This window comes from Bufo bufo, chromosome 10, assembly GCF_905171765.1.
Source record: "Bufo bufo chromosome 10, aBufBuf1.1, whole genome shotgun sequence".
Taxonomy (NCBI): Eukaryota; Metazoa; Chordata; class Amphibia; order Anura; family Bufonidae; genus Bufo; species Bufo bufo.
Genome location: NC_053398.1, coordinates 127,997,834 through 128,022,407, shown reverse-complemented (window position 1 = coordinate 128,022,407; position 24,574 = coordinate 127,997,834). Strand labels below are relative to the sequence as shown.

At 46.4% G+C, this 24,574-nt stretch overlaps 2 protein-coding genes across 4 annotated transcripts in view; one reads left to right on the top strand and one right to left on the bottom strand.

Moving 5' to 3' along the window:
* PIEZO1 (piezo type mechanosensitive ion channel component 1) overlaps positions 1–8,958 on the top strand; it is a 190,900-nt gene extending 181,942 nt beyond the window's left edge. Inside the window, 4 exon segments of the mRNA XM_040408949.1 lie at positions 1,461–1,583; positions 1,667–1,746; positions 4,623–4,818; positions 8,217–8,958. Of these exon segments, the coding sequence (XP_040264883.1) occupies positions 1,461–1,583; positions 1,667–1,746; positions 4,623–4,818; positions 8,217–8,466 (649 nt within the window). The 3' untranslated portion in view covers positions 8,467–8,958.
* Positions 8,959–11,408: 2,450 nt separating this feature from the next.
* Positions 11,409–24,574, bottom strand: part of CTU2 (cytosolic thiouridylase subunit 2) — a 78,923-nt gene continuing 65,757 nt past the window's right edge. For all 3 annotated transcript variants that reach the window (XM_040409285.1, XM_040409284.1, XM_040409283.1), the window contains 14 exons: positions 24,295–24,369; positions 21,638–21,716; positions 19,873–19,932; positions 18,584–18,644; positions 18,322–18,431; positions 16,471–16,772; positions 16,058–16,193; positions 15,827–15,958; positions 14,216–14,307; positions 13,779–13,879; positions 13,502–13,637; positions 13,363–13,429; positions 12,180–12,238; positions 11,409–11,637 (listed from right to left, as the gene is read on the bottom strand). In XM_040409285.1, the coding sequence (XP_040265219.1) occupies positions 11,577–11,637; positions 12,180–12,238; positions 13,363–13,429; positions 13,502–13,637; positions 13,779–13,879; positions 14,216–14,307; positions 15,827–15,958; positions 16,058–16,193; positions 16,471–16,772; positions 18,322–18,431; positions 18,584–18,644; positions 19,873–19,932; positions 21,638–21,716; positions 24,295–24,369 (1,471 nt within the window). In that variant the 3' untranslated portion in view covers positions 11,409–11,576. The remainder of the gene's footprint in view (positions 11,638–12,179; positions 12,239–13,362; positions 13,430–13,501; positions 13,638–13,778; positions 13,880–14,215; positions 14,308–15,826; positions 15,959–16,057; positions 16,194–16,470; positions 16,773–18,321; positions 18,432–18,583; positions 18,645–19,872; positions 19,933–21,637; positions 21,717–24,294; positions 24,370–24,574) is intronic.

The following is a 24,574-nucleotide window of genomic DNA, read 5'->3' as shown; positions in this document are numbered from 1 at the left end:
CTGGCTGGTAGGGTTGATCATGCTGATTAAAATATTATTATTTTTTTGTCTTTATGTTAAACAGCTGCAGAGATATCCTTGGAACACCCCTGTGCTCTGCACACTCCCCCTGATTGACAGGGCTAGACATCAGCATGCGCATATCATATACACTACTTACTTTAGCCTTACCATGTTGAGAATAGAGGTTTTCTATGTTAATACATACATATTACTGCTTTATTCACATACACAATATGATTATAAAGACACCAATAATACGTATTAGCTTACTAATTATAGAAAACCACTCTTCTCCATATGATAAGGCTATAGCCTGGAGGTAAGTGGTCAACCTTGTATATAGATGTCCCAAGTTCAAGTCCTAGAAGAGACTTCTAGAATTTTTTTCTTTCTTATTCCCCCCTAATTAACCCATAATAATGAGAATAAAGGTTTTCGATGGGTTACATGAAGGAGAAAAACTAAAAAAAAAATAATAATCTCTTTGGGATTTGAATCTGGGACATCTACATGCAAGGCTGACCACTTGCCTCTAGGCTACAGCATTATAATATTGAAAAGAGTGGTTTTCTATATTTAGAAAGCTAATACAGATGACTGGTTTCTTTATAATTATATACTGTGCCTATGAATAAACCAGTAACATGCATTAGCTTTCTAAGCATAGAAAAACTCTATTCTCAAAATGGTAAGGCTATAGTACATGTACAGTACATGCGAGGACACTGCTCTGCCCTCGGCATGCTGATGTCCAGCCCCGCCTCTTGGCCCTCCAACTTGCTCATTGTATATGAATAAAATGCAGATATCTCTGGCAGCTGCTTAACATACAGACAAAAGAAAGGTATTTTAATCAGCATGATCAACGATACCAGGCAGTATGCCAAGTTTAACAGGGTTAATCATGCTTGGCATGAGGTTCTTTTTAAAACTTATTTTAAGCCATATTCCTATCATTTGATAAGAACGTAGCTGTATTGAGTGAGTGATTTTTGATTGATAATTAAGCTGATGGGATGGACGTTGTCACTTTGAGTGTAAGTGCTGTAATATGAAAGTTTAGCTCCTCACACATGTATATAGTGGCGGTGTTTATAAAACAGTGGGAAGAGGACCGGAGCTACGGCGCAGGAGATAGAGGTGAGCATAGGTGTTTTTTTTTAAGGTATTTACTGGCATGAGGCACATTGTGAGTAACTTATAGAACCACTATTTGCTGGCTGCACCTGGACTTGGCAGAGTTTTATAATGCAAGCACAGATGTGGCCCTGGTAAATGGTGAGCAGGGCCACGGAATGGTCCACTAGTTAATATAAACAACTGCAAACTTTTGTCAGCTTCTGTTCAATGGGCTGTATGTACAGAGCCTACGGAAAGTCACTTGGGAATATTTATATTTAATACTGAAAAACACCTTTCGTCACTCTTGCTGACTCTGCAAGTTCTGTTTATTGCAGGGACTTGGGAAAAGGGGGCACTGTAGAGCACACATCCGAAAAACACACTAAGGACCTGGAGACAGGAAGTGAGGTGCGGATGCAGCTGGCAGACCTCTTAGAAGGCACACGCGTTACCCCAGTGTAAGTGCTCAGATAGCATTGTGCACTATCACTACTACTGCGTCCAAGCGAATGAGGATATTCAATCTTACCTCTCTCCACAGCTTTGTCTCACACTTGTTTCCAAAGTACATCCGAGCCCCCAATGGACCGGAGGCAAATCCTGTGAAGCAGCTGCAGCCAGGTAGAGATCTACAGACAGGTTTCAGTTTGTTGGCTGAACATAAGGGCTCATGCACACAACCATATGTATTTTGCGGTCTGCAAAACGCGGATCTGGCAAAAAAAAAACAGATGACATCCATGTTGGATCCGTTTTTTATTTTTTTTTTGCAGATCCATTGTAACAATGTCTGTCCTTGTCCGCAAAATGGGCAAGAATAGGACATGTTCTATTTTATTGCGGAATGGACATACGGAAATGGAATGCACACGGAGTCATTTCAGTTTTTTTGCGGACCCATTGAAATGAATAGTTTTGCATCCGGACCTGAAGAAAAAGAAAAAAAAAAGGCACGGAAACTGAAAAAATAAAATAAAAAATGCGTTTGTGTGCAAGAGCCCCAAGAGTGAGGTTAGATTCTTGGAAGCGGGTGGATAATTGGTGTATTTATCAGTACATGTTATTTAATGGAAAATAATAGTATCCATGAATGAATATGTAATTCAGGATAAAGGTAACAGATGCAGTGTAAAATGTTACTTAAAAGGGGTTCTGCAGTCTTTTTTAAACTGATGATCTATCCTCTGGATAGATCATCAGCATCTGATCGGAGGGAGTCTATCACCCATCCCCCGCCGATCAAGTTTGAGAAGGCAGCGGCACTGGCAGTAGTGCCGCGGCCTTCTCGCTGTTTACCGCAGGCCTAGAGAACAGCTTAGCCCCGCCTAGGCCATTGATACTAGTCGTGACATCACTGGGCCTATGGTAAACAGCGAGAAGTCCACGGCGCTACTGCCAGCACCGCTGCCTTCTCAAACAGCTGATCGGCGGGGGTCCCGCGTGTCCAGAGGATAGATCATTAGTTTAAAAAAAAAAACTGCAGAACCCCTTTAAAGAGAACCTGTCACCTGCACTTTGCTGCTGTCACTGAGGTCAGCATAGTACAGTGACAGACCCAATGGCAGTCAGTATTTTTATAGTACTGACGTGCTGAAACTTGCATGCACACTAGCACTGCAAGGAAGATTGGCCTCGCTGCCCTCCCCTCCTGAAAGTATGTGTAACAGGAAAGAAAGCTGCCACTCACCATCTGGAGGCTTGCAGGTGCACACTGCGAGCTTCAGCATGTCAGTAACATAAGGCCCAATTTCACAGGCGCAGACTCGGGTATTTCCTGGACTATACGCTGCTCCCATGACACAAACGCACGGGGCATTATGATTTATAATGCTGTGGGTTCCTGCCTAACCTCGGCTGTACTGACTGCATTAGGCCCTGTTCACACGAGCGAGTTTTCCGCATGACGTGAACGCACAGCACCTGCACTGAATCCTGACCCATTCATTTCAATGGGTCTGTGTACATGAGCCCCGGCCCCATAGAAGCGAATGGGGCTGCAGTGAAAAACGCATTGCATCCGGAAGCCAGTGCGGATGCAATGCGTTTTTCACTGATGGTTGCTAGGAGATGTTGTTTGTAAACCTTCAGGTTTTTTATCACGCGCGTGAAAAATGCATCAAAACGCATTGCACCCACACGGAAAAAACTGAACGCAATCACAGACAAAACTGACTGAACTTGCTTGCAGAATGGTGCAATTTTCACTGAACGCATCCAGACCTAATCCGTCACGCTCGTGTGAAAGAGGCCTTATGGGAGTACAGTTCATTATGTCCGAGGTCAGACAGCAATTCACAGCATTAAAAATTGGTCTAATATGCCCTGTACCGATGTGGCATGCAGGTTATTAGCGGAGGGAATGCAGGACAGGAGCTCCTCTGCCCGCCGTGCCAGGCTTTAGAAGAGCAATCTGCTATGAAGCTCCTGCTTGTATAGCGCTCAGTGAATCCATACTCGGCAGTGTATGGGAGTATGGATTCAAAAGTGCAATGGGCACCTAGTTCGGTAAGTAAAAAAATAGAAAAGCATATAAAAATAAAAATTCATTTAGTCCCATTTAGAAGAGGTTTGAATAAAGTTAATTTGAAAGTTTAGGTACACTAACTGGGGATTCCACAATTTGCAGACCGCACATCGCCGGCACTATAATAGAAAATGCCTGATCTTGTCCGCAATTGCGGACAAGAATACATGTTCTATTTTTTTGCGGAAACGGATGCGGAAGTGCGGATCCGCAAATGCGGATGCAGACAGCACATTCCGGCCCCATTGAAAATGAACGGATGCGGACCCATTTTGCGGACGTGTGAATGGACCCTAAGGGTGCACAGTGCGCCTTGGTTCCCCCCCCCCCCCCCTCGTGCGCACTTAACTGCTCATTTGCATATGAAGCAGCGAATCGATAACCAAAAGATATCATTACATTCAGCTGAGCTAGCCTTACAAGGCATTGGGGGACATTTATCAAAACTACTGTAAAGTAGAATTGGCTTAGTTGCCCATAGCAACCAGATTCCACCTTTAATTTTTCAGAGCTCCTTTGCACCAGTTTTAATAGATCTCCCCCCCCACTGTGTCTGGTGTAACAGGGAATTTCCTGATTGCAGACTCCCTATCATCCGTTTTGGTACAAACGTCTATCCAAATTATATAGGATAGATCCAGCAGAAGAACAGGCTACCGGATATCATCATAACCAGATACTGCTGTCCACCGCCAGATCCCCAGACTATAATGGGATCCTGCTTACCATCATAAATGAAATCCAGTATCCATTTCCTTTGCTGGATCAGGCTACCGAATTTTTTAATGCATATGTGATCTACTCTAACCGGGCTTCGGTTAAAAATGTGTCCAAGTGTCTGACTTCTTGCAGGAAGAGCCAAACCTGTCGCTCAGCATATGCCACTAAACTCTGGCACAGCTTGTGACTGCATATTAGACAGCATCGGTAAATGTGGGCCCGTGTGTAAATCCAGTTCTCTTCTTCTGCTCAGATGAGGAGGATAGTTACCTCAATGTTATGGTGCACTTGAATCGTCAACGTATAAGTGATGGCAACTCCAGCAGCAGCTTCGTGGAGTGGTGGGTGATCAGCCTGGAAGACTGCAAGAAGGACTGCAACATCCTCCCAATGGTTATATTTAATGACAAAGTCAGCCCCCCGAGCCTGGGCTTCCTGGCTGGATACGGGTAAGTGCAATACTTATGAGAAAGAACAGCAACATACACTGTCCTGCCCATTAGTGGCTTCACCAGTTTAGAATTGTCCAGGTATTGTGGGGAGAGCTAACTCCAGAGTCCCTAAGGCTGGTTTCAGACGAGCGAGTGTCATGCCAGCTCCCGTCCTGACCTTCCAGCGCTGCCGGGGTCGCATAGCATTATAAATGATTTTATGATGCTATGTAACTCTTACAGTTCTGGAATGTATTGGATAACACTGACCGCATTGTGTCAGTGTTATACAATACATTCCAGACCTCTAAGGGTTATATAGCATCATAAATCAATATAATGCTATGCGACCCCAGCAGTGCTGGAAGGTCAGGACTGGTGCTGTGCTGCGAGTCCGGAGCGTGACACTTGCTCATCTGAAAGGGCCCTTACAGTGCCTCCCTCTCAGTAGGGTTTATTTACTTAAAGTTTTGTGGAGCTTTCTTTGCTGCAAAAAAATGGCTCATATTCAAAAGTTGAACTTGGTTTAACCCGTTCCCGCCCAGCATTGTAATAGTACGGCGCAGCGAGACGTGACTTACCGTACTATTACGGCCCGCTGATCGGAGGAGCTGCACCCGCCCGATCAGCTGCAGGGGAGCGGCTGTTCCCGTTAGCCGGACCCCTGCTGTATGCGCCTGCATCGGTGAAAACTGCGATATGTCCCCATTGTCTAAAATGGGATAACCCCTATAAAATACAGCAAGTGCAGTTTTTGCCATGATCCCTCTCTCACCCCTGCAGGGTGTGAAATGTGCATCATAAATTGACATGCTGCAAATTTCAAATCTGCACCACAGGTCAGTTTACACTGTGGTTTTCTTACGCAGTATGTGGATAGAAGTTCTTAAAGGGGTTGTCCACTTTTTTTTTTTTTTTTTTAACTATTGATGACCTATGCTCAGGATAGGTCATCAATATAAGATCAGTGGGGGTCCAACACCTGCCAATCAGTTGTTTGAAGAGAAGACCGCGCTCGTACAAGCGCTGCCTTCTCTGCTCACTGCAGCAGTTGCAGTGATGAACAGGTGTAATTACAAGTATGGCGTCCCCATAGAAGTAAATAGGGACGCCATACTTGTAATTACACCTGTTCATCACTGCAACTGCTGCAGTGAGCAGGTAAGGCTACTTTCACACCAGTGATTTTGCTGGATCCGTCAAGGATCAGCAAAAATGCTTCCATCATAATAATACAACAGTCTGCATCCGTTATAAACGGATCCAGTTGCATTCTCTCTAAGGGCTCTTTCACACTTGCGTTGTCCGGATCCGGCGTGTTCTCCATTTGCCGGAGGTGCCTGCCGGATCCGTAACAACGCAAGTGAACTGAAAGCATTTGAAGACGGATCAGTCTTCAAAATGCGTTCAGTGTTACTATGGCAGCCAGGACGCTATTAAAGTCCTGGTTGCCATAGTAGTAGTGGGAAGCCGGGGAGCAGTATACTTACCGTCCGTGCGGCTCCCAGGGTGCCCCAGAATGACGTCAGAGTGCCCCATGCGCATGGATGACGTGATCCATGTGATCACGTCACCCATGCGCGTGGGGCGCCCTGACGTCACTCTGAAGCGCCCCGGGAGCCGCACGGACGGTAAGTATACTGTTTCCCACTACACTTTACCATGGCAAACAGGACTTTAGTGTCCTGGGAGCCATGGTAACCATTCAGAAAAAGCTAAACGTCTGATCCGGTAATGTGCCGAAACGACGTTTAGCTTAAGGCCGGATCCGGATTAATGCCTTTCAATGGGCATTAATTCCGGATCTGGCCTTGCGGCAAGTGTTCAGGATTTTTGACCGGAGCAAAAAGCGCAGCATGCTGCAGTATTTTTTCCGGCCAAAAAACCTTCCGTTCCGGAACTGAAGACATCCTGATGCATCCTGAACGGATTTCTCTCCATTCAGAATGCATTAGGATAATCCTGATCAGGATTCTTCCGGCATAGAGCCCTGACGACGGAACTCTATGCCGGAAAAGAACAACGCAAGTGTGAAAGAGCCCTAAGTCTAAGGGTTGGATCAGTTTTCTTTTCTGTCAGAGAAAACGGATCCGTCCCCATTGAATTACACAGTGAGTCATGACTGATCAGTCTTGCTTCGCACCACATCACGGACCGAAAAACGCTGCTTGCATCGTTATTCTGTCTGCGATAGGGATGCAACCAAACGGAATGCATTCTGGTGAATTCTATTTCGTTCAGTTTGGTTTTGTCCACCCCTCAGTGCAGCGAAGACCTGATGTACATATTTAAAAGGACTTCTGGAGGTTTTCATACAGATAATCTATCCTCAGGATACCCGCCAATCAGCTGTTTGAGAAGGCACAGTGAGTGCCGCAGCCTTCTCTCAGCTCACCAAGCACAGCACCATACACTGTATAGTGGCTGTGCTTGGTATTGCACTCAGCCCTGTGACTGATGAACATGAGAGCACTAGCCTAGGAAGGCCACGGCGCTCACAGGAGGATAGGTCATCAGTTAGAAAGTCTCCGAAAACCGGTTTAATAAAAAGTTACTCAGCAGTGGTGTAACAGATCTGCATAACTAAGGTATAATTAAACTCTGCAAGATCAAGCCTACCAGGCCGTAGGCCAAGTTTAATAGGGTTGATAATGCTGACGCAGTTTATCGTTATATAAAAAAAAAAAGTGATCAGGGTTTTGTTGGACTTTTGCCCATGGGCTGTGTCTGGTTGCAGCTCATGGAAAAGAATAGTGATGGGTGAGAAAATGTGGTGGTGTTTCTTTTACACACTACAGCCAACCGCTTTATTTAAATAAAGCATAAATACCTCATTTCTATTACCAGAATGGATCCTGTCATTTAAGGGGTTTTCAACGACTTCCTCAGGATAGTTCATCAATATCTGATCATTGATCACCCCTGTTAATCCGCTTGAGCACTGTGACCTCCCGTTCATCAGTTACAGGGCCTTTCTGCAGCTCAGTCCCATTCAGGTGAATCAGACTGACCTGCAATACCAATCACAGCCACTATACAATGAACGGCACTGTGCTTGGTATACTGTAAAGAAGCCACCGTACTCATCCTAGACCTAGTGTCATGGCCCCTTGAAACAGCTGACCACCAGGAGTCGTTCCCCTCCAATCAAATGTCATCAGTATTGAAATTCTGGACACTCTTGAGGAGAATGTAATGCAGCTTCAGACTCCTGCTTGCTCCATTGCTGTGCGTATTAGGCTAAATTTCAGACTTGAGTATATGAAAAGGCTGCATTCACACTATCCTTGCATAAAGCAGCTGTGATGCGGCTGCATGAGGCATGTTGTGGATTGATTCTTCCGTTCAGTTTGCCATGTATTTTTGTGCTATAGAATAAATATATAAGTTGGTAATTACCTTTTTGTCTCCCGCAGGATTATGGGTCTGTACGTTTCAATCGTCCTGGTCATCGGCAAGTTTGTGCGCGGTTTCTTCAGCGAGATCTCCCATTCTATTATGTTTGAGGAGCTTCCTTGTGTTGACAAGATTCTTAAGCTCTGTCAGGACATCTACGTGGTGCGGGAACGTGGCGAGCTGGAGCTGGAAGAGGAGCTGTATGCCAAGCTGATCTTCTTATACCGATCACCGGAAACCATGATCAAGTGGACGGTAGAGAAGGACTAAGTACGGTGACACTAAGCTGCAAGGTGTATGCTGGATGTACGTGAAAGAAGAGGAACGTGACATGAAGTAGGAGCGTGACCTGCTCTCCAGAAGGAAAATTATTTATGTGCCTGAGCAGAGGAGGTCGATACTACCAGTCCAGTGCAAAGAAGGCAACGGGTGAAGCCTTGGTCAACATTTCTTCCTAAACCCAGGACCTCAGCCACTAATATAATTCTCCTGCTGCCAACCACAAGATGGTCGGATACCCCAAGTCTGAGGTGCTGCCAAATGAGAGCCCTCTGACCAGCCCTGGTCTTCATCACTTGGCCTATATTGCGGCTTAATATTTGGAGATCCTGCGTCATCCAGAGAGGATTTTGCTGGGGTGAAGTTTTTCTTAAGACTTAACATTTTGAACTTTTGACCAAAGTTCTGGAATGACTTGTGATAAAAAAGAGCTATTTATATACTGTAGAACTTTATTTTATTCACTGTGGGAAATGCCTCGGAGTGGCCTCCAAAAACACTACCTAATGATTGGAGGGGGTCAGTCTGTGCCCCACATCAATACTGTACACCACAGAGCAGGACGCCGGCCAGGCTCCAGCTTCATTTTCTGCTTTCTGAACAAAGCCAAATAAAGTTTTCAGAGTTGTTTTTTTTAATTATTAAAACCTGGCATCTGTGAAAGAAACCAGATCTTGTCATCAATTGCAACCAACAGGGAATAACCTTCATGCTCCCTGATACAGCGGTAAAAATCCCAATTAGGTGGTGACATTTACATAATGATATACGTCTCCTTTTTATATGAATGGGAACCACATACAGATTGGCCCCCCTAGTGCTAACAATTGGGGTGTGTGGAGGGATCACATTAAAAGGGTTGTCTAAGGCTACTTTCACACTTGCGTTCGGGGTTCCGCTTGTGAGTTCCGTTTGAAGGCTCTCACAAGCGGCCCCGAACGCATCCGTCCAGCCCCAATGCATTCTGATTGGATGCATATCCGCTCAGAATGCATCAGTTTGGCACTGTTTGGCCTCCGTTCCGCTAAGCAGGCGGACACCCGAACGCAGCTTGCAGCGTTTTCGTGTCCGCCTGGCTGTGCAGAGCCAAACGGATCCGTCCAGACTTACAATGCAAGTCAATGGGGACGGATCCGTTTGACGTTGACACAATATGGTGCAATTGCAAACTGATCCGTCCCCCATTGACTTTCAATGTAAAGTCAGGAGTCCCTATTAATATACCATCAGATTGGAGTTTTCTCCAATCCAATGGTATATTTTAACTTGAAGTGTCCCCATCACCATGGGAACGCCTCTGTTAGAATATACCATCGGATTTGAGTTAGACCGTGAAACTCAGATCCGAAAGTATATTCTAACACAGGCGTGTTTAGAATATACTAAAAGAACTGTGTACATGACTGCTGCCAGGTAGCAGGGGGCAGATTCTCTCTCTCTTCCCCCCCCCCCCCCCCGTATTTAACTAATTGGTGGCCAGTGCGGCCGGCCCCCCCTCCTGGCTGCCATGGTTACTTAGCAATTTTAGAAGCATTATACTTACCTGCGATGTCTGTGACCGGCCGGGCGCTCCTCCTACTGGTAAGTGAAAGGTCTGTGCGGCGCATTGCTTATAGCACAGACCTTTCACTTACCAGTAGGAGGAGTGCCGGGCTGGTCACAGACATCGCAAGTATGTATAGTGCTTCTAAAATTGCTAAGTAACCATGGCAGCCAGGAATGCCATAGCGTCCTGGTTGCCATGGTTACCAATCGGAGTCCCAGCGATTAAACTGGGATTCCAATCGGAACTCTCCGCTGCCACCAATGATGGGGGGCGGTCATTTTAATTGGGGGGGGGGGGGGGGGACCCGCACTGGCCACCAATGAGTTAAAAACGGGGAGGGGGGGGCCGGCCGCACTGGCCACCAATGAGTTAAAAACGGGGAGGGGGGGCCGGCCGCACTGGCCACCAATGAGTTAAAAACGGGGAGGGGGGGGCCGGCCGCACTGGCCACCAATGAGTTAAAAACGGGGAGGGGGGGCCGGCCGCACTGGCCACCAATGAGTTAAATACAGGGGAGGGAGGGGGGGTCTGCAGTCATGTACACAGTTATTTTAGTATATTCTAACTTGAAGCGTCCCCATCACCATAGGAACGCCTCTGTGTTAGAATATACTGTCGGATCTGAGTTTTCACGAAGTGAAAAATCTGATCTGAAAAAAAGTTATGCAGACGGATCCGTTCTGAACGGATGCAAGTGTTTGCATTATAGGAGCGGATCAGTCTGCACAGACACCAGACGGATCCACTCCGAACGCAAGTGTTAAAGTAGCCTAACAATGACATTTTTTTTATATCACCTCGCCCCACCAGACATGTGACGGGAAGCCGACTTAGCTGTTCTGCTCTGGCTTCTTGGCTCTTCTGCGATCTACTAGTCTACACATGTAAATTTTCACATGCGCTACTGACCCCCATCCCACAGAAAAGAACCAGGGACCTACAAAGCTGGAATAGAGCAGCATGGATCCGTGGTATTTAAAAAAAAAAACATGTCAACCCCTTTAAGGCTATGTTCACATTGTACGGTGCAGCACTATTACTGCTGTAAAACTTAAAGGTGTTATCCGGAAAGGAATAATGATTACCTATTTTATGTCTGTGTCCCGGCACCCCCGCTGATCAGCTGTTACAGGGAACCCCTGCGCTCCCTGTCGCTCTGGTGAGTCCAGTCGGCTCCAAGCACGGCGCCGTACATTGTATAGTGGCAGTGCTTGGTGCTGCAACTAGGCCATGTGACAGATGTATAGTGACAAAACATAGGAAGAGGCTGCGGTGCTCATGGAGCACCAGCCTAACAGCTGATCAGCTGGGGTCCTGGGTGTCAGACCCCCACCAATCTGATATTGAGGTCCACATATCAGGCCCGTCTCTCGCTGCGCTGCAAAGATGATTTTTATGTGAAATTTTATTTTCTAGTATCACAGAATAAGATAAAAGTTTCCTTATAAATAAATGTCCAATTAAAAATAAAATGGTTAAAAACAGAAATGCCATGCTGGCCTGTGCTGCCTCGTGCAGATGGTCTGGTGATGATTCAGGAGCAGGGCAGATCCTCTCACATGTCCTCACAGCCTTCATCCAGCAGATATTCCTGTATCTCTCTCCTCATCTCCACCCTAAACCACAGACAGAAGCATTAAAATGCTGTTCATTCAATAGCCCGCCTTGCTCGGCATAAACCTAGCCATACACAGTAGACTAACGTCAGCCACCACTTCTGATGGGACCGGTCGACCACCTAATGCACATTAGATGTTTGGGGAGATCAGACATGTAAAATAATTTTCCCACAGCTGATAAGGCACCACCTGAGGCGACTGACAGCAGCTTATTCCCCTCTCCCAACTGAGAAGACATGCATGGCTCAGCCAAAAGCTAAATATTATCTCCTTCTGAGATAACACCATATCTAACCAGGAACGATGGCACAGAATAGTTTGGGTTACAGTTCTCTGCACCACGCCTGGTAGGAAAAGGTACAGTGTTAGGAAATGAGCCTCTTCATTCTAGAGATTGTGGGTCCTCATGGTCAGAAACCCACTCTGGATGCATGGATCAACATCCCTTCAAGGGCTACCGACGCGTCACTGGATCTTTGCTGGAAAGATCAGACGCCCTTTTACAGGGGGAAAAAACAACAACTGCTTCTGGCTCTTACCTGCGGCTCCTGTGCTCGGCTTCCTGCAGGATGTAAGGAGGGAAGGTGCTCACTGATGTCTGGTACAAGAGGAAGCAATAGGAAATAATCTGGTCAGAACGTGAAAAAGGCAAAAGAAACTAAATGCTGAACCTAATAAGGGAAATAAAACCAAATGTCACTGCAGTTAAGACAATCTACACTTAAGCGTTCACCACTGAACTCTAAGAGGTCACAGCAACAAGATATGCTGCAACATCTTAGCCAGTTGGGGTATTCCTCTACCTATAGTGTGACTGAAGTAATTTCACACAAGCTCAGCTGCTTCACATGAGGCTCCCTAGTTGTAAGGCCTCTTGCCCGCAATGCACGAACACCCACCATGGGGCAGCAGATCGCGAACCCATTCACTTTAATCGGTCGCGCGACCTGGCCATTCCGCAAAAAGATAGGATATGTTCTATCTTTTTGCGTAACGGAAGTACAGGACAAAACCCCACGGAAGCACTCCGTAGTGCTTCCGTTCCGCATCTCCGGATTTGTGGACCCATTGAAGTGAATGGGTCCGCATCCATGATGCGGAATGCACAAGGAACGGTGCCCGTGTATTGCGGATCCGCAAATGCGGTCACGGAGCGCACACGTTCGTGTGCAATAAGCCTAAGTCTTCAGCTAAAACACTGCTCACATTAGTGCTGATCAACCTATGCACAATTTATATGTAAGAATACAAGAAAGCTAATTAGCAAAATCTGCTCTATAGAAAGAATTATTCCTATCTCAAAGTGATCGCATATCACGCTGCACCCCTTCATTCTCAGTGGGGGTCCAAGAGGTCACACCCCCAGCAATCAAAGTGATATCATATCCTAATGACATTCCATCACTAAATCACATGGGAATACCCCTTTCCAGGGATTAAAAATACTTATTTTCAGGTACCCATTAGGAAATTCTGATCGTTTCTGGGTTCCCCCACAGACGCCAGCTGTGATGAGCTCACTGTCAAGGAATCCTCCGAACAAAAAAGGGATTGTCCAAAGCAGAGAACCCCCTTGGAAGAGAATCCAGCAACACAGACAGACATTTTATAATCAGGGCATATAGTCTATGTCCCAATATCAATAAGCTGGGAAGGAACTTCTGAATCACAGAACCCCCATTAACATTTTATTCTGGGTAATGAGCCCAAGATTCCACTTACCACATCCCGGACGGTCCCTCTGCAGCTGTAGCACAACAAAGGCATGACGTCTTGTGTCTGGGGAACACTAGAGGTGAAAGACATGTATTAGGAGCGCTCAATGATAACCGATGCACTCGGCTACAGAGCGGCAACTCACCTGCTGGAACAAGAGGCTGCACTTTCACAGCACTGTCCACTACTGCAGCATTGCTTCTCGGGGTCTGCATTGTTCTTTAGCCTCTTCTGTGAGAAATTCTGAGATACTTGTGTGGCACGGAAGGCAGAGGATTCACCTGTCAGAAGAACAGTACAACAGACTGACATACCGGTCACTACAAGCATGCGGTTCACATTTACTGCCACAAGGTGGAACCAACACCATAGAGCAGAGGGGCAGTCATTGTCCTGATACTGGACAGAAGAGGAGTCCTCACCGACACGCGTGTCCAAAGTGCACATGCAGATCAGACATCGTTCTTGCTGGACGTTTTCTTCTGCAGTTTCCTTTCTGGAAATATTTAGCTTCTCACTGGTTCTGAAATAAAATATATATTATATATCTCCCAAACTAATGACATAACAACCGATCAGATGACATCATTCATTCTTCAGAGGCCCAGTCCCTGTTGAAGAGCTGCAGAAAATATGGAGAGAAATTCCAGAATAGCTAGACTTGTTCCAGAAACCCTTGCAGAGGATTGACTAACACCTAAGAAGAGAGCAGAACACAAGCACATGTCCATGGGAGAGCGGCCACTGTACGTGGCATTAGTGGGAATACCCCGTTCAAGGCTCAATCAGGGGCAGGGCACAGAGATCTTACTTCCTATTATAACTTTTCACAGAAATATTTCCATTAGAAGATACTCACCGGTACATCGTGCTGACTGTGGAGGGGAAGTCTGCCTGCAGCTTGGTGATAAAAGATTCAGAGAGGTGCTGGATGCTGCTGTTATCAGGAGCCTAGAATAGGAACAAAAGACGTTAACCTTACAAACCTGTGCTAGGTGAAGCTTCCCCGTGAACAGATTACCTACAGGTAAACCTACTCTCATAACTTTCCCCTTACAGCAGAAGCCTCCCTGCAACTTTAGACAACCTATCCAAGAGAAACCTCCTGCAGCCTTAGCCTTCCATCCATTAGATGACACCCTGGAACTGTAGTCTCCCCCCTTCCAATCCAGGGGGGGAGGGGGGGGGGGAAATCACCATGCAACCTTACTCCCCCCTTTCAGAACCAGCTAAAATGCTACCCTACTCCTCAATCCAGAATAGGCCAACTGGCAATCATTGCCACCTCCCATCCAGAAGAAGCCAATCTGCAACCAAAGTCAACCCCCTTCTCCCATCCAGAAGTTCAGTAACCTAAGCCTCCCATACATGAGATGCCATCCTGGGACATTAGTTTAAATATACCGTTGTAATAAACCCTTAGACATATATTTTTATATTCCCCCACAATATCCAGATCCCACACTAGAGTAAGCCTAAGATCTAGGCACCTTCATCCCCCTTTCTCTTATTCTGTATGTTCTTCGGCTGGCAGAATAGCTACTGCCGTCTAGAGAGGTACTTCCGGTTTCGGGTGCGTTCCACGGTGGAACGCACCGGAAGTGGAGGATGCATTCCACTGTGGGCGCAACAGAGACAGGGACACGATCGTTCCCTAATAAGCCCGGTACGTGCCCCCAACCTACTTTACAGCACCTCACCATACCCCTATACTATGAGGCCTTTTTAAATGCTCAATACTTATTGTTAATATAACCGATCTTCTAGATACAAATATGACGTCACTTCCGGTGCGTTCCACCCTGGAACGCATGCAGTACCGGAAGTGACGGAAGTGTAAGCCGTTTTTGGCGGTCTTTTTGTGTATTCACTTGTTATTTAAACCCCATTACACTGCATTGTGATTGTACATGCTCCTGATGAAGGGGACCCATTAAGAGGCACCGAAACGCGTCGAGCTGCTCACTCCCCCACCCTGGCTTTGGAATAAAAGAACTTAAAGAATGAACAAGAATTCCTGAGTGATCATTGTTCGTCCGTGAGACTCTACTGGCGATCCTGGCGCAGGAGGTGTGATGCGGGTGTTATGTGCTTTATCCCACATTACCCTCCTGGGTGAAGTGAGTCACTGAAATTTTGATTTGATTTTACATCTTGATTTTATATTTGTCTAATATTTTACATTTACCTCATACCATATCTGCTTAACTGCATACCATATACGAATTTACCGTGAGAATCACAACAATCGGTGAGTGTGAAAATATAGCCACCCCATTTATGTGTATCTAATAACTCAAGTTTCTATTTTTTCTTCGGTTATATACATCATAACCCTAAATACTAGGGATTTTGGAGCCTCTCTGTGGTCCTTTTTAGCGTCTCCACGCTACCCCACTGTCTTCTAATCCAGAAGAAGCCATGATGCAACCATAGCATCTTCCTTGAGACTCGATGTACTTGTCTGTACCTTAGTTTCCATTGTGGGGATGAAGACACACTGTACATTGAAAAGCCGGTTATAGAAGGAAATTTCTTTCAATGAATACTCCCGCATGGGCCGGACAATGACAACATTTCCATAGCGATCATCAGAGAAACCCTGCAAAGAAAAATATTTTATATAATATTGTCTCCACATATAGGAAGCGGTTGTATACTACTCATGTACACTACATGGCTGTACAATAAAAACACTCACTGTGTCCAGCGGGAGGAATGCCCCACGTCCTAACGATATGTTAGAAAGCAGACGAACCGCCAGACGTGTGCAGCTTTCACCGCTCATAACCTTAGAGTATCCACAAGTCCGCGCCACATGTAGGATTAGGTGATTCCTGCAGACAGAATAGAGATATTGTAGGATCTCAATCGCTAAGCAACAAGCCCCAGTGAGGGTACGACCACACGGCGCAGGGGGGCGATGAGACTGCACTGTTTAGTCGGTCTGCATTAGTTTAACAACAGCCAGTTGTGGCCCGTGGTCTTGTCGCAACTGCGGTGTGTGGTCGTACCCCAAGAAGGAAAGTCTGATTGATGCGGGCAAAATCTGTAGCTGGTAATGAGAACTGACAGGCATTATATAATCATCACACAATCAAGCATGCAGCTTACCGGAGGGATAGCAGGAGCTCCAGTTTGGCTGTTAGAGTCCTGGCAGAGCTAAAGCTCTCCATCAGTGCAGAGGTGAGCTCCGAAGGAGGGCGGCTGTATGAGCTGCCATTAGCCAAATTATTGCCGAGTTTATGGTCAGTAAGACGAAGCTGTGCCAGCTCATCGGCAGTGCCCAATAGCTCATCCGCTCCGTGTGCCCTCTGCTGTCCCAGAAAACTGTTCACTGCCTGCTTGTAATTCTCTGCATGCTTAGGGTTCCCTGGAGGAGCCGACTGAAGAACAGATTGTGGGAGAGAGAAAACCTGCCGCAAAAACAAAGAGGAAAAATAAAAAAAAACTTTAAGAGCCCAAGAGTCGGCGCAAAACACGATAATATAAAACACAGAAAAGAGAACCCTAGCATGCTCGCCCCCTCAGGCCCTGCATTACCCAAAATGTTTGCCCCCTTCACCTAGAACAGCTGTGCAAAGGGAGCGCCTCAAAAGTCTGAGACCCTTAAAGGAAATCGGTCATCAGAAAATGACCTATTGTTTAAATCACGTTTTTATGTGTAACATTTTTTAAGAATTTTTATTTTTCCATGTCAATATCTATATTTAAAGGGACACTGACAGGCCCGATAAACATATTTAGTTATTCCTATGCAGTCATAGGTCTAATAAAGTGTATTACAATCATATAAGAGTACCCCCTGTCCGCATTTTAAACGATGTAAAAACAACTTTATAATCATCTGTCAATCACCTTCCTTTATGCCCAAGGGGCGGTTTTTCCACATCTCCATGCCCAAGGGGCGTTTTTACTCCTACCTTCGTGCCCAGCCGCGCCTCAACTGTCGCTTCCTAGCGCCGGCCAGCTCAGTATTATTCACTGGCTGGGCGGCTTTTACAGTCCCCGATCCTCCCGAGCCGACGGAGGCGCAGCAGGAGACGCAGGCATTGAATAAGGGACGCAGGCGCACTGCGAGTGAGGGTGCCGGGCAAGTTATCCGGCGCACACGCAGAAGGTACAAGTGAGTTCAATGCCAGGGTCTCCTGCTGCGCCTGCGTCGGCTCGGGAGGATCGGGGACTGTAAAAGCCGCCCAGCCAGTGAATAATACTGAGCTGGGCGGCGCAAGGAAGCGACAGTTGAGGCGCGGCTGGGCACGAAGGTATGAGTAAAAACGCCCCTTGGGCATAAAGGAAGGTGATTGACAGATAATTATAAAGTTGTTTTTACATGGTTTAAAATGCGGACAGGGGGTACTCTTATGTGATTGTAATACACTTTAATAGACCTATGACTGCATAGGAATAACTAAATATGTTTATCGGGCCTGTCAGTGTCCCTTTAAAGAAAACCCATAAAATTCTGCATTTTTCCCCACTGGTCACTGTACATACAGTACAGATCACTTTACTACAGTTATCTGCTTATCTATTCACAGAGATGATATCATTACAGCCAAGATTAGAATGGCAGATAAGACGAGATCCATCATTCACAATAGGTGGTTGTCAGAACTTTTCTTTCCTTGTACAATGACCTCTGCACAGGTCACAGAGCATGCCCAGAAAACCCTTCTGACCATTGTGTCTATGGACCATGGGGCTGCTGTAAAGCAATTTTCCTAATGCTGTTAAGAACAGCTCAGGCAAGATGGCCGTCCCCATAATCATGCTCAGGAAATAGAATTAAAAAAAATTGCCATCTGAAAAAAATAAATAAAAGGATCTGTCTGGTTTTAGCTGGCAGATAACATTTTTGGTGACACATTTCCTTTGTCTAAAATTAGTAATTTATAGGGAATGTCATATAGATCCCTGCAGAGGAGCCGGAGATCATATCCACCCCGCACAGTCCTGTCTTACCTGCTCCAAGGGCACAATATGGAAGGGAAAACTGGTTGTCTGTAAAAGCCGCTGTATTTCGGAAACATTCTGTTCCCTCTGCTCCCAACTCTGACCACACACTGCACCTTCTGTAATTTAAGAGAGGTACAACCATCACTGCCCAGAGAAGGGACACAAACACACGGCTGAGACTCACCATACAGAGAGGGGACAAAGTCATTTCCATTTGGACCATAGTAATCAATGGACGTATTCCTCTAATTCCACACTTCTAACTCACCGTCAATGAACAGGATACCAGGAATGAAGCGCAACTTTTTAGGGGCATCCCGACTCAAACCCTGGAAAACACAAGCGGAACAGAAATGACACAATGTACAAATGAATAGCACTTAGGCCAGTGTCACACAAGCGCATTCAGTCCAGTGTGAGAGCAGCATTTCCCCGACTGACCACTGCTCCCGTGACACGAACTGACAGCATTATAATGATTTATAATGCTGTGTGTTCCTGCCCAACCTTGGATCTACTGAATTCTAATTATTATTACGCAATGAGTTTGTGTCATGCGAACAGCGTTCAGCCCGGGAAATACTGCTGTAACATGGAACATGTTTCCTGGACTGAACACTTTCGTGTGAAATTGGCCATAGTAACCTCTTTCACACGAGCGAATGCTGTGCGTGGAATCCGCTGCGTGAAAGAGAGCCAAGCCCCGTTCCGGACAGCTCAACAAGCTGCAGAGCATCAACTAATCAAAAAACAAGCGCAAGCATTGTGATAAAATAACTAAAGACCCAATGAGCTCCTGTTAGCTCAGCCGCCAGTCCAGTTCCTCCATTTCTGTAACCCCCAGCCGTTTTGTTCACTTGTTCACTTCAGCGAGGATGTCCCTATCCACCTATGTGAACACTGCAGCCAATCACTGGCCTCCGCGGTGTACGGGACAAAACTGCTGAGGACAGTGATTGGCTGCAGTGGTCACTTGGACGGATGGGCACCTCATCACTGCAGCCAAGTAAACAAAGACAGGTGGGGACTACAGGAGTGAAGCTACTGGAGCAGTGGGGAATATCAGGGGTGAGCATTGGTTCTTGTAATTTTATCAACTTGCCCACATTTTTCATGACTTCAGACTAGAGATAAGGATTAGTGTTGAGCGAACTTCTGTTTTAAGTTCGGCGTCTAAAGTTCGGCTTCCGGTTAGCGGAGAATCCCGATATGGATTCCGAATTCCGTTGTGGTCCGTGGTAGCGAAATCAATAATTGGCCATTATTGATTCCGCTACCACGGACCACAACGGAATCAATATTGCGGATACCACAAAGGTGCAGCACGGAGCCTCAGAGCGGGTTTCATCGGCTCTGCTTGGCTTCACCAGCATTCAGAGTACGAAATCACAGAAAATGCAAGGGATTCGTACTCCGCGCGCTGAGAAAGCCGAGCACAGCCAATAAAGATCAAACGTGCTGCGACACCTTCGCTGTTTCACCAAAGGTTTAGGTGCCCTTTAAATACAATTTTACGAATGATAAAAGTGTAATTGTGGGGATAATGAAAATTCCAACCTCTTGGACTTGCTGGATCATGGCACTTGAGGAAGGTCCACCAGAATAAGTCAGAAGAACCTGAAGTAGAAACACATGTTGTAAACACAGGAGGACATCATAGAAATTCCTGCCGTGAAACCTTCTTGTGCGACTCTGCGCCGTCTCCTCATCCACTATTAGAGGACGTGCTATGGTCCGTCCATGTGTTACACAGACAGCCAGTCATTTGAATGGATGCCATGTAAGGCTACAATGAGCCCGCCAGTAGTAACAGATGATGGGTGGGGATTAGAGAAGGTGAGAACCTCTTTCACATGAGCGGATCCTGTGCGTGGAATCCGCTGCGTGAAAGAGCCAAGCCTTGTTCCGGACAGCAGAGACACGGAGCATTAACATGATTGACAATGCTCCGTGTGACCTTTTTACTACAAAATCAGGGTGACAACTTTATCTCTCTGTGATTTTGTAGTAAAAAGATCAGAGAGGCACGGAGCATTGTCTGTCATGTTAATGCTCCGTGTCTCTGCTGTCCGGGACGGGGCTTGGCTCTCTTTCACGCAGCGGATTCCACGCACGGCATTCGCTTGTGTGAAAGAGCCCTAAGGCCAACTAAGACGCCTGTAAGAAAAACATTATTAAAGGGGTTTTCCTACGGATAACACTTATCACCTACCCACATGTCTGATCGCTGGGACCCAAACTGATCTCAAGGATGGTGGTCCGGAGCACTACATGTGCCGGACTGCTGCTCCATCGAAACGGGTTACATGGGATCCCTGTTCTTATGATAAGTGGGGATCTGACATTAAAGGGGTTCTCTAGGCTTTCTTCTTGTGGAAGGAAGAATGTCTGCTCAATACTTACCCCTCTGTCGCGTCACCGGGTCTGCTGCATTCACATGATTGCCAGGACTAGTTGTGGACGCCTCTGCCCAGGTCCTGACTGGATGTGTTCCTGAGTAGTGTTGAGCAAACTTGTGTTTTAAGTTCGGTGTCTAAAGTTCGGGTTCTCGAAGATTTGCGTTATGGATTCCGCTACCACAGACCAAGTTATGGTCCGTGGTAGCGGAATCCATAACGCGATTCTTTGATAACCCGAACCTGAACTTTAGACGCTGAACTTAAAACACAAGTTTGCTCAACACTATTCCTGAGCCGTGCTGTTCAGCTGTGTTTACTGTATGCAGCTGAACAGGAGGACTCAGGAATAGAGACGAGCGAATTGATTCATCTCATCAACAAGAGTTCTTTACCTGTGAGGGGCTGTCCCATGGTCACTTGATTGATAGGGCTGGACATCTCACCTGACAATCTCGCTCCTGTGCCGCTGCTCTGAGTGTCTATGCATTCACAGCAGCGACTGCTCATGCTGCAGTACCCAGAAGTTTAGCTGCACGTGGCCACTAGTCTGAGCAGTGGAGCAGGTACAAGAATGTCAGGGTCAGGTGAGATGTCCAGCCCTATCAATCAATCGGCAGGCCAGTGGGGACAGCCTCATCTTGTTGATGAGGCGAATCGATTTGCTCATCTCCACTACAGAACACATTCAGTCGGGACGTAAGCAGAAGAGCCCACGTCCAGTCCTGGCAGTTATGTGACCACAGAGTCAGTGGTGCGACCGCGAAGTAAGCACTGGGCAGACTACCTTCCCTCCGGGTCAGCACACAGCAAGATTGTCAAAGAAAGCCCAGAGAACCTCTATAATCCCCTCTCACGTGTGCAGATGATGTGTAGTTTGAGGGAAAACCCCTTTAAGTAACTACCGGCCCTACAGCTGCCATTACCTTCTCGCCTGGATACAAGACTCGATTTTTCCCCAGCATGGCTCGGAATTTGTGTACGAAATAGTCTTTGAAACAGGATCTACGACAGAAGAAGGGTAGGCGATGAGGATAAGCAGCCGCAGGCGAGATCACAGACTGTAATGTCTACCACGAGCATGTGCAAAAATGTAAGTAGCCATGGTGTCCGGGGGGGGGACTGCAGGACTTCTGTTGTGTTCAACCTTTCGGTTGCAAAGGCTGAAACCTGAGTCAAAAATAGACATCCTGCAGATCGATAGCCAGCAGCAGGAGTCAGTTTGGGTTGGGATTTCTGAAACCTCATCTGCTTCACTGTAAGGGAAACGCACACACTGCCGATTATGTGCGCTTTGATTGACAGGGTCACGTATGATCACTTTTATACTGTCAATTAAAGTGCAGAATGTGTGGCAGTTGCAGAGAGAGCCGAGCCTCTAGGTGTAACGGCAACGCCCCCGTTGCTCCTAGAGTCTCATTTGCATATATTAAACCATCATTTTTCTCAGTAATGCGGACACATATGAACATGGGACCAACACAGATGTCTTCAGCTGCCAAGCGCACATGTAACAGGTCAGCCGGTGTCATAGGTACAAAACTGCTGACAGATGCCCTTTAATTGTTTGTGTGGACTTTTAGTGCAATGCAGAGGGTGAGATCAGGGGCAAACCCCCAAGTAACACGTGGATTTTGGTGTGGAAATGCATAGAAATCCACATGGAAAATCTGTAAGCATGCACGGGGTGCAGGTCCTCTGCATGAAATGAAACCAAATAACCAGCACCTACTCCACGCGTGGCCATAGCCCTGGAATCAGGTTAATAACTAATATGTCTATGGCTGGCGCCTCAGGGAATGGCACAGTGTGTACCTTCTGTGCTATAAGGACCTTGCACCGTTTCTCCAGAGGTCTCTTGGCACCAGGGGCTCCTTACTGTCTATTCTGCTCTGTTTGAGGGGGGGATGTCACTTTCCAGCCCCTCACATGTATGACTGCCCCCCGACCAGTGTGTTATCTGACTCTGGTGCCATCTTTATACCACACACACAGCTTCGCGTTTGTGTAACACCCCAGAGTTGTGTTACTACACGTCTCTACCCCGCTACTATCTTCTAAGAGCCTTTATACTGTCATCAGATGTGATTTACATTATGTCCTCCACAAATGTGCATATAAAACCGTGTTAGATTCAATTGTCCATGTAATACTGACTGGTTACCAGTAGGTGGCATCAACTCATTGGCAAGTACAGCTTAGTGTTTAGTGAATCTAGGCTGGAATGGATTATTCCAGCTTAGCTCCCCCTCTGTGAGCGAAGTGGGTAGTTCCCACATCCTGCCACATGGGTGGGGAAGAAAGTTAGAGTCAGTGTAGCCTACCCCCTGCTAGGGGAAGGCTGTGTGATAGGCTTCAGGAGACCCCTTCATAGGGAAGACAGCAAAGACCTAGTCTCGGCTGAGACTTTGTCATACAGTCCTGATCAAAAGGGCTGAATCTTATTAAATATGGGGTAAGTCTGTCTAATAGTAACTGATTCTAGAATATCATGTTATTAGTAACTACATATATGAAAATTGAAATTAGGGTCTAAATGTGACAGTTATCCTTTAAGAATTTCCAAATCCAGACTGTCTTACTGCATCCCACTTCAGCAGCGATGGCGCGCTGTGATAGACCCTGCTTATGCAGTTCAACAACCCGACCACGTTCAAAAAGGGAGAGTTTTTTTGCCTTTGCCATCACAACGTGTGACTACCTGACAGAAAATGACAATGAATCCACATCTTTGCACAGATTTGGACTTTTAAAGGCATGTGGTCCTAAACTTTTGATCAGCTGAAAAACAGCCTGTTTCAGTTTATTCGTTGTTTTCATTAAATTGAATGCTCAAAAAATGTTTTGTCTCACTCTTTCTTCTTGTTGCATGTTGAAGCTCTACTTGGAACCTTGTTAAGATCCAGCCATGCTAAATATGAATTTTTGCCATTTTTCAAGTGGTCTTAAACTTTTGATCAGGACTGTATATACCCAGTCTGAGCACCTTCAGCTCTGCTGGGTGAGAAAAGCAGAAAACTACAGACAACCTCCAGAGTTCCAGGAAGAAAGCATCCCCTGAGAAACCATCTGTGAGATAAGTCCAGTGCCTAGGAGAAGCCACTCCTCCTCAGCTAGTCTGTCCCCACACAGCAGAGGTCACATTTAAAGCAGAAGTACTCATTCCTGCCAATCCTTGCCAAAACCTGCTGGGACCAAGAGACCAAAGCTGTATACCGCTTGGATGAAAGTTATTTCAAGTAAAGCAACGTTTGAACTTCATCTAAAGGTCTGGACATCATTTATTCTGCCAAGTTCCTCTATTACTCCTACTATTACTGCACTCAAATGTATTGCAAGTGAGCCAGGAAGCCAGGAGTCCAGCCGTACCAGGGTAGGAGACACCGTGACACAACTAACATCAAGCTACAGAGACATTATAGGCCATTACAGCACTCTGGCATTCCTAATCTGGGCCGTACGTTATAACACCTTGGAAGGGCCCTGGGGTAGTACCCTGCGCACGCTGCAATTGGCGTCACGACAAATACAGGATATTTTCCCCACGTATCCTGGCCATTGCATTTGGTTCTCATCTTCTTACTTGCAGAACGCATCTCCCACACGTATGATGAGGACGGCGGCACCTTCCTTGCACTTCATACATGTCTGCCCCAACCTGCAGATAGAAAATGAGTCATGTCAGCTGGACAAACAGCAAACGGTCCTCGCGAGGTGTCCGAGGAGCTGGCGACAACCCCCTCCCCCACTGCTACGTGTCCCCTGCTGTCACAAAGTGTTATTTTCTTCACACTCCATCAATGTATGTGCTCTGAATACAGAAAAGCTGGGTGACAACCTCCAAAGGGGCTGCAGAGGCAGCC